The 15,470-nt window shown below is 44.9% G+C and overlaps 1 protein-coding gene across 1 annotated transcript; it reads left to right on the forward strand.

Moving 5' to 3' along the window:
• The first annotated feature begins 2,285 nt into the window (after positions 1–2,285).
• On the forward strand, positions 2,286–7,336 carry LOC148162866 (integrin alpha-D-like). Its single transcript, XM_088029101.1, has 8 exons — positions 2,286–2,354; positions 4,600–4,678; positions 4,835–4,942; positions 5,049–5,126; positions 5,330–5,443; positions 5,587–5,688; positions 5,954–6,064; positions 6,626–7,336. The coding sequence occupies exons 1-8, from the start codon at positions 2,341–2,343 to the stop codon at positions 6,722–6,724; spliced, it is 705 nt and encodes a 234-aa protein (XP_087885227.1). The 5' UTR covers positions 2,286–2,340; the 3' UTR covers positions 6,725–7,336.
• Positions 7,337–15,470: the final 8,134 nt, after the last annotated feature.

Here is a 15,470-nt window from a genome sequence, read left to right on the forward strand (position 1 = left end):
TTTATTTGTAGGTATCTTTTGGTTTTTCGTGCAATTTTAAATGGGATCGATTTCTTGATTTCTCACTCTGCTGCTTCATTATTGGTGTATAGAAATGCAACAGAGGTGGGGCAGGGGATGGGGTAACTAGGTGATGGACATTAAAGAGGGCATGTGATATGATGAGCACTTGGTGATATACTCGACTAATGAATATTGAACATTATATCAAAAACTAATGACGTATTATACCTTGGCTAATTGAATCTTAATAAATAAAAACAAAACAAAGCAATAAAAAATGCAACAGATTTATGTACATTGATTTTATATCCTGTGAGTTGGCTGAATTTGTGTATCTGTTCCAGTAATTTCTTGTGGAGTCTTGGATTTTTACATAGCATGTCATGTCCTCTGTGAATAGTGACAGCTTGACTTCTTGCAATCTGGATGCCTTTTATTTATTTTTGTTGTTTGATTATTGAGGCTAGGACTCCAGTACCATGTGAAACAACAGTGGTGTGAGTGGCCATCTACCACACTACAGCTCGTGATCATTTGAGTTGTTCCCTGATTTTGGCCATGACTATTCTTGAGCATGTATATTGGTGCACCTATGCATAATATTTGCAAGGTAGTTGCCACATATGGCATTGCTGGATCTTAGGCTTCTGTATCTTCAAGTATAATAATTTGCACTTCCTTCAGCAGATTATTAGAGTTCCTGTGACTTTCTATCCACTGCAACACTTGGCATTGTCACACTTTTAAATTTTTGTCCATCTGGTGATATTTCCTTATAGTTTTAATTAGATTTTCCTTACAGGTTTAATTTGCATTTCTTTAATAAAGTTGAGCAACCTTTCATCTATTTCCTGGTCATTTTAATCTCTTCTCTTAGGAAGTGCCTGTGCAAATTTTTTTCTTATTCTTCTATTGAGTTGTCCATACATTTATTTTCTTTTAACTTTTTATTTGAATTCAATTTAGTTAACATACATTGTAGTATTAGTTTCAGGGGTAGAATTTAGAGATTCATCAGTTGCATATAACACCTATATTACATCAAATTCCCTCCTTAATGCACATCACCTAATTACCCCATCCCCCCCCACACATACTTTTCTTAATTGTAAGAGTTCTTTAATATTCTGGTTACCAAGGGCGCCTGGGTGGCTCAGTTGGTTAAGCGACTGCCTTCGGCTCAGGTCATGATCCTGGAGTCCCGGGATTGAGTCCCGCATCGGGCTCCCTGCGCGGCGGGGAGTCTGCTTCTCCCTCTGACCCTCTTCCCTCTCATGCTCTCTGTCTCTCATTCTCTCTCTCTCTCAAATAAATAAATAAAATCTTTAAAAAAAATATTCTGGTTACCAGGCTTTTCCAGTTATATGTGTTCAGATATATTTTGCAGTCCTATTGCATGTCTTTTCAGGCTCTTTAGAGTGTCTTTTAATAAACCAAATGTGTTAATTTGATTGTGGTTGATTTTTACAAAAACTTCCTTTATCTTTAGTGTTTTTATGTGCTGATCTTGTTTAAGAAATACTTCCCTACTCCAAGGTTATGAGGATATTCCCCTTTATTACCTTTTAAGAGCTTAATAATTTTGCTTTTCCACCTGAAATCTTTAAGCCAGTTGGAATCTATTGTAATTATGGAGTGAGGTAGGGATTCAATGTTTTTTGTTTTTCTGTTTGTTTGATTTTTTTTTTTTTGTATGGGCCAGTTTTCCTAGGATTATTTATTGAAAAGTCTGTCCTTTCTCCCACTGCTCCACAATGCCACCAATGTTATATATCAAGCCCATATGTGCACAGGGGTAACATTTTTTAATTAGTTTTCCTCTCCTTGAAGCCACCCCATCAGCGCCCACTGCACTTGGCATGTGAGGGAGTGCCCACTGGGAACGAGGGCCTGAAGAGCAGCAGCTGTAACATCAACCATCCCATCTTCCAAGAGGGCACTAAGGTGAGTGCCTCCCCCCAGATCCTCATCACTCTTTGCCCTTGTCCTGACGCATTTCTTTCCCTTCTTCCTCCATGACCTTCCTTATTCCCATTCCTTGTTTCTTTTTCTCTCAGGGCACCTTCATAGTCACATTTGACGTCTCCTACAAGGCCACCCTGGGCAACAAGTTGCTTCTGAGGGCCAATGTAACAGGTGAGGTGAGGTGTATCCCTCACTCTTTCATCTCATGCCCAAGCAGAGACGTTTCTCCTGGATTCCTTCCCAATGGGGCTCCCCTCCCTCTCTCTCTCTCTCTCTCACTCTCTCTTTCTGTCTCTCTCCAGTGAGAATAATAACCCTACAACCAGCAAGACCACGTTTCATCTGGAGCTCCCAGTGAAATATGCTGTCCACATGGTGATCAGCAGGTCTGAACCTTTGACTCTCCTATAATCCTAGTACCTCCGCTTGAAGCCCAGACTGCTCTTTAAAGGATAGGTATCCGAACTAGCCCTCTAATTCCTCACATGGGAATACTTGTGCCCAGTCATATATTTATGCCATAATAACATACACAATATACTTCTTGCTTCTTCTCTGATGAATTGACCTACTGGTGGGACACACACACTTTGCCATCACTCTGCACTCCTCCCTCTCTCTCCAAGGTGCAGGCTTCCTTAAACATGAAGCCCATTGTATTCTTCATGCAAATATGAGTGTGCTGAAGTGAAACTAACTAGATTAAGATTGAGGCTTTTATGAGCACTCTGAAGTGGGAGATATGGTTTGTCACCACACAGAGGAAAGAAAAGGTTAAGGTTTCACAACACAAAGAGGAGGCCAGAGATGTGACAAACTGCTGGGAAAGTCTCTAAGAGTCCAGGGCTGTGGCAGGCCACAGGAAAGTCAAGTGCAGGGCTGTTGCTCTCAGTTCTGAAGGTGCGTGGTGGAGCATGGGCAGGCCAGGCTGGAAGCAGGGCAAGGAGACCCACATAACGTGGCTAAACTCCAGAGGTGCAGAGAGGTGGTCAGAAGCTTATAATATTGCCATGGGACAGAGTTTGCTACTGTTGTTGCTGCCGATGACACATGAATTTTTAGGGGAACTAGGGAGGGAGGATCAATGTCATTGCCCTTCCAAACTCCATGTATGAATTTCCCTGACTGTCCATGGGAAAATAGTGGAACTTATGTTAAGAGCTTACAGTTATATGTACTTATGCCCGACATTTAAAAAGAACTTTACATGTATTTACATTCATCACATTCATTTAATCCTTCTAAAAACTCTGTGATATAGTTATTGTTAAACCCCCTTTTTTACCAACAAAGAAATCAAGAGGTTGTTCCTGTCAGTCAGCTGCTAAGTGGCAGAACCAGGACTCAAATTCAGATGGTCTGGCTCCAGGGCTTGTGCTAATGCCCATACACTACTATGCCTTTCCAAGGATTGGGGAAGCTGAGTGATTTACTCAAATTTGAAAAAAGCGTTAGAACTGGAAGATTTTAAGGTGAGAAAACTGAAGCATAGAAAGGGTTGGAGTGAGGAACATAAAGGCTACCACAGTAAGGGAAAAAAATAAATTCTAACATTTATATCATGCTGCAGACTTCATCACAGCTCTGTCACAGGCACTATTATTAGCATCCTTATTTTGTACAGGAAGAATCCACAGAGGTTAAGTAACTTACCTTCAGTTACTTGGGTAGAAAGTGGTAGACTGAAATGTGAACCCAGATGGTCTGGCTCCAAGCCTGTGTTGTTAATCATCACACTGACAGTCACATCTGTGGGAAACTGTGCAGGGCCCATGGAGTTTCTGTATGGCTGCCCTGGCTTCTGTACACTAGGTGCTGGTGAAATGTGCAGCATCCCTGCTTGTTGGCTTGATTCCACTGAGACCTTAGATGTTAACTCTGGGAAGGCAGGGATTATGGCTTGTTTAACTGTTGAATTCCCGGAGCCAAGCACACAGCCAGGTATAGGGTAAATGTTTACTGAAGGAGGCAATGCATGGATGGATGGATGGATGGATGGTTGGATGGAAAGCCACCTGAAGCCTGGAACATTTATGTCCACTCCAGGGGCTTGTGTTCATGCACCATCCTTCCTCACATTCACTTAACTGTCCCAGGATAGCCACATCTCTTTTCTTCACTCCATCATGGAGGGGCTTGCACTATATTTTTCCCCGGGTGATCCAACCATGATTTCCTCGAGTCCCTTTAGGCTTATTTGTTCTGGCAATAGCTTCTGCAAGCATTGCCAGAGGCCAACAAGATACCCAGTAAAGGAGAAAGCCATGTGAACACCTTTTTCCCATGGGAAAATGTTTAAATGTTATGAGAGGTAATGTTTAAGTTGGGCCTTTAAGTAAAAATTACCAAAAGGGGAGTGGTAAGGATGTTCCAAGCAAAAGAAAGAACTTGAACAAAGTTATGGGGATGTGAAAGAGCCAGGGTATCAAAGGACATGGTATCAGTTCTGGGTGACTGGGGCAAATGCTATGGGAGAGGAGCTGAAGCTGAGGCTGCAGAAGCATGTGGGGATCATAATTATTTCACGGGATCATCTGCGTGGGAGGCCCAATAGAGCCCTTAGCAGCAGACTGGGGCACAACTGAGGATGGCTCCAGGACTGTTTCTCACCAACAAGTCCCCTCTCCCCAGGAAGGAAGAATCTACCAAGTACTTCAACTTTTCAACTTCTGATGAGAAGAGCAAGAAAGATGCTGAGCATCGTTATCATGTGAGAAGCCGGGGAGCATCCATATCTTCCCTCCCGTGGTGCTGCTAATGTTGGGAGCTGCTGGGAGAAAGAGGAGCTGAGGGCTAGATCCAGGAAAGAAGTAGGATTTGGGATGCTCCCAGGACCACAATAATGTTCTGTCTCAATTTTCTGCAGGTGAATAACCTGAGTCAGCGAGATGTGACCATCAGCATTAATTTCTGGGTTCCTATCCTGCTGAATGGTGTGGCTGTGTGGGATGTGGCTGTAGTGGCCCCCTCACAGGTATCTGCTTGCCTTTCTAACTCTCCAGAGTCTGATCCCACAGTGCCTCACACCCTCTTACCAGTGAAATGTTGATCATTCTGTGGCTGTTTCTCTCTCTCACTAGAACCTCCCCTGTGTGTCGGAGAGGGAACCTCCCCAGCATCCTGACCTCCTGGCCCAGATTCCAGGGAGTCTTGTACTGGTGAGAAAGACCCTGGATTCCCATTGCAGGACCAGCTGCCTATTGGGGGAGATAGGGAAATGCATTTGCTAGGTTGGAGATCTATATATATGACCTACAATTGCTCATCTATTCCCCACCCCAAACCTGGCGGACTTCATTTTCTTCTGTGGTTCTCCCTTAAGTTAAGACCCTCCTCAATTTCATTCCTCCGCTGTCTCTAGAACTGCTCCATTGCTGAATGCCTGAGGTTCCGCTGTGACCTCCCCTCCTTTGGCATCCAGGAGGATGTTGACTTCATCCTGAAGGGCAACCTCAACTTTGGCTGGGTCAGCCAGGTGTGTAGGCCCAACAGCAGAGTCCCTCCCCTGGATTTGGGTGGTACCAGATGTGTCTGTGCCCATCCTCAAGCCAGGAGATTTCTCAAACTCTGAGCCTCTTCTTAGGGCTATTTCCCCAGCTCTGTCCCTGTGTATTGCAGACATTGCAGAAGAAGGTATTGGTGGTGAGTGTGGCTGAAATCACATTCAACAGGTCCGTGTATTCCCAGCTTCCAGGACAGGAGGCATTCTTGAGAGCTCAGGTAGGGACTATGTGGTAGGAGTGGCCAGGCTGGTAAGAGGGCTCCTATTGCTAAATCTCTGGTGCTGTGTGGGAGGCTCAGAAGCCTGGAGGGAGGGAGGATGAACGTCCATCAGTGAGAGAGTTATCCCTAAGCCCATGAGTGTTTCTATATCCCACCTTTTGGAGGAAGGGAAGGAGGGGAGGGATTTAAAATTGGGGAACCTAGGAAGAATCTGGGGTAGCAAGAGGTGTGAGTCTTTCTGATGAGGTCATCTCCACTCCAGGTGGAGACGGTGCTGGAGAAGTATGAGGTCTACAACCCCATCCCCATTACTGTGGGCAGCTCTGTGGGAGGGCTGCTGCTGCTGGCTCTCATCACAGCCATCCTATACAAGGTGAGTGCTTCCATCCTGCTCTTGACACCACCAGCAATTTGACCCCATTCTTTTTATAATGTAAGAAAGAGCTCACCTTGGATATAGGTGCACATTCTTCCTCAGTCATTGCATGTGAGAGATCCCCATTCACCTATGACATCACCGGTCCCCAACTGTTCCCCATGTCCATGCCTTCCTATTTGATTCTCAGGCCTCCTTTAATTGCTCTCCCTGTCTCTTCCACTCTCTTCTTCCTGTCTTTTGTACTCTCACCTTCCTCGCTACATGTTTCCCTTCACAGCAAATTGTAACACAAAATCCAGTGGCCTGGATTAGGTGTTGACACTACCACTGATTCTGTCTGTGACTGTAGGCAGTGTCTGTTCAAGGCCAGGCCTTGGTTTCTCATTCTGAAGGTGATTCCACCCGGTTCACTAAATGACCCAGTGTATCTAAAGGTTCTAGTGCAGTGCTTGAACATAGGAGGGGTTCCAGAAATGGTGATCCCTCTCCCCCCAGCCATCTCTTTTCCTTTCTTCCACTGGATTTCCTAATTCTCTTTTCCTTCCTCCCCCACAGGTTGGCTTCTTCAAACGTCACTATAAGGAAATGATGGCGGAAGCCGATGGGCAGACTGTTCCAGAAAATGGGACTTCAGACCCTCAGGTTGCCCAATAAGAAACTACCTCCTATTGTCCCTTGGACCTGTTATCCTCTGAGAGGTTTCCTGGCCTTCTTACTCCCAACTAAGTGAGGCCTGCAGGGGGAGAAATGTTCCACGTGAGGGAGGCTAGGATCAGGCTGCTTTCTCCTTTGGGAGGCTGCAGTATATCCACACAAAGTGCCTTGCCTGGGAAGGGCCATTTGTCTTGTCAAGGCTGTAACTGGAAACCCCAGAACAGGACCCTAACCATGCCCCTGGGCGGAGTTGATTTGCGTTTCTACTTAGAAATACCTGAACAATAGCCTCAGGCTCCAGTCTCTCTTGCTTCACTTGCCACCAATGATCTTTCTAAAATACAGTACTAAACAAGCCACAATCTTCATCTATCTTTAGTGGCTCCCTATAATTTTCAGGTTGACATCTGAACTCTCCAGATTGATATTAGGATTCCAGTTCCATTTCTAGAGGGTGGGCTTTGATGCACATACCATGATTTGCTCTGTGCTTCCCTATCATCCTTATTCCTAGTAAAATACTGTCACTATCAGCACTTTGTCTCAGGAATCCCAGTCCAGATTTCCCAAACTGAACTGGGAATAAAATGTCTGCACATTGGAATTTGTAAACTTGGCTTTCAGGCTTTGTTAGCTTTGCTAGCTGGGAGGGGGGAATAGAACCCCAGCAGGAGCATTGCCCCAATGCCACTTTGGCTCACCCAGCTCCAGCAACTCTAAGAGATTAAGAGGTCCAGGACACTTTCATTTTTTGACATTGCAAATATAGTAAATTAAGAAATGCTGATACATAATTTTTAAAAGTGTGTATTTAAATGTTTGCCTTAACAAATTAACACATTACACAAAACGAATATATGTACCTTTGTTGAGAAATAAGTCAAAGATCTAAAATTCAGGCCTTTTAGGGATGTGGGTCCTGTACAATGATGCCCATGGTGTCCCTTAACCAATGGTGGGTGCCGGCCAGCCCTGAATCCTGGGACCAGGACAAGAAAGTTAAATAGAGGGGGAGGTTATTACATCCCTATATTGGGGTAACCTGACTTCTTATTCTACTCACTCAATTCTCAAAGCTGTCACTGATGGGAAGCTAATGGGGCTGTGGCAGGTGGGGGTAGGACAAGAAAATGGGCTCAGGTGGAAAGGTCTTTAGAGTGAAGCAATACACTGGTGTTTCTTACAAATCTTAAGAGATCGTGAAGGGGACACTGTTTGCATATGGTTAGTGATTGGCAGGCACTCTGAAGTCCTGTATCAGAGATCTGCTGCCCCCAATATGGTCACTGTTGCTATTATGCCACCCATCTTAGTATAAAGCTCAAAGTGATGCCTGGCACTGAGCTGGGTGTCAACACATAAGAGGTCATTTCCTGCCTTGGTGTGATCCCACCGCTGCTGCCACCTCCAAGGGGTTTGGGCCATGTGGATGTTCTTTTTTAAATAAATATTTATATTTATTGATTTGACAGAGAGAGACACAGCAAGAGAGGGAACACAAGCAAGGGGAGTGGGAGAGGGAGAAGCAGGCTTCCCTCAGCGTGGGGAGCCCAATGCGGGGCTGGATCCGAGGATCCTGGGATCACGACCTAGCCGAAGGCAGACAGACACTCAACCACTGCACCACCCAGGCGCCCCATGGGCCATGTGGATGTTCTAATTAGAAACACAGAAAGGGGAGGTAGTTGATCATGTGATTATAGGGGAAGCTGGAAAATGGCTCTTTATGGGCACCCAAAAGTGTCTCCTCCTTTCATCATCATAGGGTCCAAAATCCCTCTGGAGTCTCCAGAAGGACCAAATATTATGCAATAGCTTTAAGTAGGTCTCCAGATTAGACTTTATGAGAATCCAGTTTTGGATTGTTGTTTCTCAAAATGTGTTCCGTGAATCACTGGTGGTCTCTGGTGGTCTCCTACGTGCTAAGTTTTAGAGAAAAAAAACTGCAAGAAGTAGTTTTTAACCCACACATCTCATACATTTGAAATGGTGACTTTCATAGAAATCTGTCTATATCCTTAGTATTTTGTTCCTAAAGACTGTCCATAGACTCCAAGGGCTGCAGTGGGCTCTTGTGTAAAATGAATTCAACAGGTGTTACTTTCACTTATTTTTCCTTTGCATATTATTGCTTACATTCATTTTATTTGATTTTTTTCAGAGTTGCTATTGTGTTGTGTTATATCTCCAATCACAAAAATGGAGCAATGGCTCAAAAGTTTTGGTTGAAACATAAAAATTAAGATAAAAAAGTGAATTGTTGCAACTTAGAATAATGTCATCAAAGTCAATATTGAATGAGACTCCAGTGCACATTTAGTATAGGGATGTATGAATGCTGGGATGAGTGATTCAGAGCCAAAAATAAATTATATCCAGAAAATATCATACCATTGAAATAGGATTTTATTGGGTCAGATATCTATTTTTTCCTAGGCTGTTGTCCATTATGAAACTTTGTCAAATAATGGCATGAAGCTATCAAAGATTTTGTGTCATTTCGAAACATGGCATAATGACCTTCCAGATAAGGCAACAAAGATTTCTTAGAACGACTGTAACATACTGCTTTCCCATCCCAAATCAATTCATTTTATCATTAAATACAGAGAAGACAGCAAAACTACAGTGGCATAAGTTAAAGTTGCTTGTATAGCAAAAGCATGTACAAGTCACATAATTTCCAATAAGCTTATAAAACCAGCAGTGAGGTTAATTTCTATACTGGAAGGTTGCTTTTGGCTATGGGTACAGAGGACAACCAAAATGCACAAGGGCATATAAAAGGCCTTCACACAAGAGGTCCAGATATAGTCATTGGTTAATTCGGTTGCTCGACAATGACATTAAGATGCAGCCATCTTTGGAGTGCTTTTGCTTTAGACCATCCTCTCATCATTACAAGGTGGCTGCCATAGATCCAGGCATTTTGTCCTCAGATAATAGTGCCCAAAGGCAAGAAGAGCAGTGTGTGGGAGGAGGTCATCAAGAGGACATGACCATTGGTTGATCCAGGCAACTAGAGGCTCTTCATCCCCTCCCCTGTCCTTGGGATGTATACTCTGCCCACCATTCCCACAGTGGGAGCCATTTTCAAGGACACAGCCTTGAGAGAGCAATGTGTTATTGAGCGCATGTGGATGGTACTGTGCCTAATCCCAGTTCAGGCCTCTATATAAACTTAAGATTCTGGATGGTAGGTGTAAAGATCTACTTTTCTTGCAGCTGCCCAAGACAAGCCTCATAGTAATTTCTCTTGCTTATTAACCCAGCTATCTACCAATCTGGAGTGGCCTGCCTCTTTCTTCAGTCTTTCTCTGCCTTCTGTATGGGGCCAGTTTCAAGTTTCACTCTGGGAATTCCTGAGATTGCAAACCAACCACTTGCTAGCCAGCCAAGAGACTGAAGAAATGTGCCTTGGGAGTTGGCCATGATTTTTATGTGGAGAGGGGTGACCCATATGTCAGATGCATGTGAATCACCGCATGAGTACAGGGACGTCCCCTAAGTGGTGAATGGTCTGATGTTCTTGTTTGAGGAACTGCAGAGTGCAACGCAGCAGAGAAGGGAAACTTATGGCTGCATAGTGGGGCTGGCTTCTACTGTGGGCTGGCCATCAGTGCCCAACTAGTGGCTGAAACTTGAGTTATGAATTGGGAAGAACAGCTGAGGTTAGAGAAAGCTGAGCACGTGTCTACTACTCTGCTGGCTTCGGGGACTGACTGACAAGATGGGAGAACAGGATATTTAGTTAGAGACCCTAGCATGCTGCTTTGCAAAGCTAGGAAAAGATAAGCTGGCATAGATTAAGGTCCAATTGCTTGCAGCAAAGCCTGATTGAGAGGCTAAGAGGTGGAATACCTGGGAAAGTGAGGAACGTGAGGAGGAGGATGTTGTGATTCTTGACAGTGAAATGGATGAAACGCTGTGTTGTGTGACCCTTAATACAAAGGAAAGCAAAAGCACAGCAACAGCAATCCAAGATTGTGGGGCAACCCCCTGTTCAGGAAATGTTCAGAATACACTCCTCCTGAACTTACTGATATAGCTTCCAAGTTCCAGCAAAGGGCCAGGGAAAGTATCCCTGCATGGTTAGTGCAACTATGGGATACGGTGGGTGATGGCATTTCTCTGACCAGGGAGGAGACAGGAAAAATGAGCAACATCAACCCACACCCAGCCATCCAGCAGTACCTGCGTGGTGCTCAGGGGCTTAAAATTACTCACTCCCTTATAGATTGGATTATTCTAGCCTGCAGGGTGGCTTGGCTGAATGAAGAGCATTTCCCTGGGCATGTGGGACCCTGGAAATCTATAGATCTATGAGGAGTTACAAATTCTTAGGGAGCTGGGATGAGACAGCCTGTTTATGCCCCTATCTTTTTTTTTTTTTAAGATTTATCCATCTATTTGAGAGAGAGAGAGAGAGAGAGAGAGAGAGAGAGCATGAGCAGAGGGAGAGGGAGAAACAGGCTCCTCAGTGAGCAGGAAGCCCAACACGGGGCTTGATCCCAGGACCCCAGGACTATGACCTGAGCCAAAGGCAGACACTTAACAGTCTAAACCACCCAGGTGCCCCTGTGCCCCTATCTTTGAAAGACCTGACTGGGTGACATTCACTGCAGGAATGAAAACCAAGATACTCAGTCTACCCTAAGTACCTGGTATGGGACATTGATATCCATGCTGAGCCCTGTCATAAGACAAGACATTTTGATGATGTTGGGCAATCTATTGCTGATCTAGGGGAAACTGACAAACCCTGGGAATATGTACAGGCTATGAGAAAGACTGAAGACAGAGAGAGAACTCAAAAAGCAAAAAACCTATCTCAATATAACCATAAAGGGTCTGATAAGAATAACCCAGAAGTAAAGGTGGTTTGGCCTCACTGCTGCTAGACCCCACCTGAAAAGGATAATTGGTAACCTCATACTGTGCCTTAAAACCTGAACACCAGTTCAGACCTGCCCCGCATACCCTACCATTGTTGATGTCCTACCTGCTCCAGTGGAAGGCTCAGGAATACAGCCCTATTCAGAGTGGGTGCCTCCTACTCCCCAGAGATAGGATGCAGGTCAAGACTGTGTTCAAGTAAAGAGCCACTGGAGGCAATTGGAGACCTCATGTTGAGCTTACAATAGTTCCCTAGAAACAAATATAAAGTGATGGCTCTACTAGAGCTGAATGTATTTTGATATATGGTAACCTTCAGGAGTTTTCTGCCCCCATCTCAGCACCATTGATGGATACAGAGGACAAATCATTTTGGTCAGGAAGGACTCTTTGACATTACAGATTGGACATTCTCCCCCACAAAAATATGAGGTTTTAAAATCTCTTCAGTATTAGAAAACATATTGGACATTAATATCTTACAAAATCAAAGTCCGCAAGACTCTGTTAGTGAATTCTGCCTCAGGATTACAATCCTCAAACCAATGTTGAGGGGAAACACCAACTGGGAACCAGTAAGCTTACTGCTTCCTTAAAGAAGGATAACTATTGATGACTTCTGGAAACATGGTGGCAGAGGAGGATCCTAAGCTTACCCCATCCCATGGACACACCTAGATAAGAGTCACATCAGGGCAACCAACCCAGAAAATGACCCACATCAAAAAGCATGGGAGGGGTGGAGACACGGTCAGGGAAAAAACTCCCAGTGAGACCAACCACAAATGGGAGGGATGCCACAAGCGCAGAGAAGAGAGAGAAGCAGACCGCATACTAGGTAGTCCAGGTACAGGGGACTTGCACTGGGAAGATGAGTCCCCATGACATTTGGCTTTCAAAACCAGTGGGGCTGGACCTTGTAAGTTTTTTTTTTTTTTTAAACAACCAGTGGGGCTTAATTCTGAGTACTTTAATCAGTGGATTTGGCTCTGGGAGGGTCAGAGGGCAATAAGAACTTGAGTGCCAGTCCTTAAAGAGACAACATAACAACACCACTAAGATAGAGTATAGAAGCAGAAGTTTGAAAAGTGTCTGGGGATGCATGAAGGAGATTTATTTGCTAATCTCAGAATGTGTGCTGGAGGGGCAGGGATCTTTAGAAGACTTCTCTAAGAACAAAAAAAGCTGCTGGATACCATTTCTCTGCCTGCCTCCACAGCCTAAATAGCCCGACACTTGTGGGAACGAGCCCAGACACTCTCCATTTACCTTGATAACACCACATGCCCTGCCCCCCATGTTCTCCTTCAGATCTGTTCCATTCAACTCAACCCAGTTGGCAGGAGGTCCTCCAAAGTGGTTCTGGCTATGTCTCATTCTTCAAGCAGTCCTGGCAGGAACTGGTGCCACTCCAAAGTGTCTTGTGCCTTGGGAAGAGGGAAGGATAACCACACACATCATTTCAACTGCAGCTCCAGCAGCTGAACCTGAGACCTGGCAATATAGAGAGAGTGCCCCGATGATCAGTATCTGAAGTCTCAGCAGATGGACTGGGGGCAGTCATCTGATCTGACTACCAGCCTTGTCCACCAGCAAAAACCTCTCAGGGACCAGGAATGGGGAAGAGCCCTACAGTTCAGGGTCACTGCAGCCCCATCAGATGGATTAGGGGCAGGCATGTGGTCTGACTGCTGGCTCTGTCCACACAAAATCTTCTCAGGGACAAGGCAGGGAGAGCCCCTGAAGCTCAGTGCTATTTCAGCCTCAACCTATAGACTGGGGGCAGGCATCTGCATCTGCTCTGACTGCTGACACCACCCAACTACAATCCTATGGCTGCTCCAGACTAGCCCTTTGATAGCACAGAGACCAAACTTGGTCCACAACAGGCAAAGTGGGCCATTGCAGCCAAGTGGACTGAGCAAAGGAGGCCCATCCACAACACCAGGAACATACAACGCACATAGGAGACACCCCTGAAGCTTGTGGATCTAATGAACAGGAGACATTGTGTGACAGGGCACCACAGGACCTCTTCTTCATAAGGCCACTACTTTTAAGACCAGGAGATGTTCCAAATACATAGAAACAAGCACAGAGGGTTAAACAAAATGAGAAGACATAGGAATATATCCCAAATGAAAGAACAAGACAAAACCACAGCAAAATAGCTAAATGAAGTGGAGATAATCAATATGCCTGAAAAAGAATTCAAAGTAATGGTCATAAAGATACTGGACCTGAGAAAAGAGTGGAGGATCTCAGTGAGACCTTCAATAAAGGTAGAAAATATGTAGAAGAACTAATGAGAATGAAGAACTCAATAACTGAAATTAAAAATACACTAGAGGGTTGAGGAGCTAAGGTGGCAGAGTAGTAGGAGGCTTGCCTCACCCCTCCAACACAGCTAGATAAATATTAAATCATTCTGAATACCCACAAAATTGATCTGAGGACTGACAGAACAGACTGCACAACTAGAGGGAGAGAGGAGGCCATACTGTGGAAAGTAGGAGGTGCAGAGACATGGTTTTGCGGAGAAATGGATTGTAGGCACTGCAGAGGGGAGGGAGCCCAGGTTGGTGAGAGAGAGACAGAGACAGAGACAGAGACAGAGAGACAGAGAGAGGAGTGCAGAGGTGATTGCACAAGGAAAACACTTCCCCGAAGCCATTGACTGGGAAAATGAGAGGGGCTGATTTTCATGAGTTTTTTCAACCAGTGGCACTCAAAGACTGGAGTTTTAGAAGTCCATGGTGTAGCTGGTATAGAGCCCTGAGGATGCTGCAGTGCTCCTGTAGAGGAGGCAGGCAGGTACCTGGGTGGGGGGGCAGCAGGCACAATATGAGGATCTCCTGAGATGCACTGAGAGAGACAGTTCTCCCTCTTGGAGCACATCTGAGAGAAGTGGCATTGCTTTTCTGGGGACAAAGGAGCCGGCAGGTGACATTACCTTCTCCCAACACCTCAGCATAGGGTCAGAGACACCTGCTGAAGGTGGCTGACCTGGTCACTGGCTGCTTAGTGTGGTTTGCTCAGTCTCCACTGGGATTCTGTTGTCCTGTGGCAAGCTGGACCTATGGAAACACACTATACCTGAAAAGGAACAAGCACCATAGAAAGAGGGGGAAAAATGGGGATCCTGGTCTGGCATTTCCTGCCCCAGTTAATCTCCTCACACCTGACAATATTGCTTTCCCTTGCCAATATGTATGGTATACATAACCAGGTCAAATTCCTAAAGCTGCAGCTACATTAACATCTAAAGAGCAGACAACTGTAATTATTATAGAAGGGGAAGACCTTCCCATACAAGTTCCTCCTAAATATCTGTCTTTTTGATCTTAGACTTCTGCTGCTCCTATGGTGTCTTGTCACAAGATGGGCAACTGATGGAATACTTTTCTACAATGGGTGCACTCATATGCTGACAAAGGAATCAATATAACTGTTGAGTGAGTGGGCAGCTGCCCTTCTTTAGCTTGTCGGGATTGCCATAGTATCACCACTCCAGGGAGGGAATTGGAGGACCCTAAAATAGTACATTGAGGAAAAACAAGCTAAGACTGGTATTCTTAATTCATCTGATATTACCAATATTGACCCAGAAGTCTGGCCTGTGGCACACACTATCGGTAATACTGGGCATGGGTATTCTTTTTCTGTCAATCAAACTACACAGGATGCCTCTCAAACTGCTGCCTGGAAAGGTCCTAAAAATACCACCATTAGAACCCTAGGCTTAGCATGGGAAGAGTTCATGTGGCTTACCCTAGGTTATGGATACTTGAGCATTTGGGCACCCCAATGTTGAGAACAGAAAAGCTGCTCTAGACCTGGCCCTCTGCAT

Source organism: Eumetopias jubatus, unplaced genomic scaffold (genome assembly GCF_037043125.1).
Source record: "Eumetopias jubatus isolate StellerSeaLion01/CBP00866 unplaced genomic scaffold, mEumJub1_p1.0 scaffold_12, whole genome shotgun sequence".
In the NCBI taxonomy this organism is placed as follows: Eukaryota; Metazoa; Chordata; class Mammalia; order Carnivora; family Otariidae; genus Eumetopias; species Eumetopias jubatus.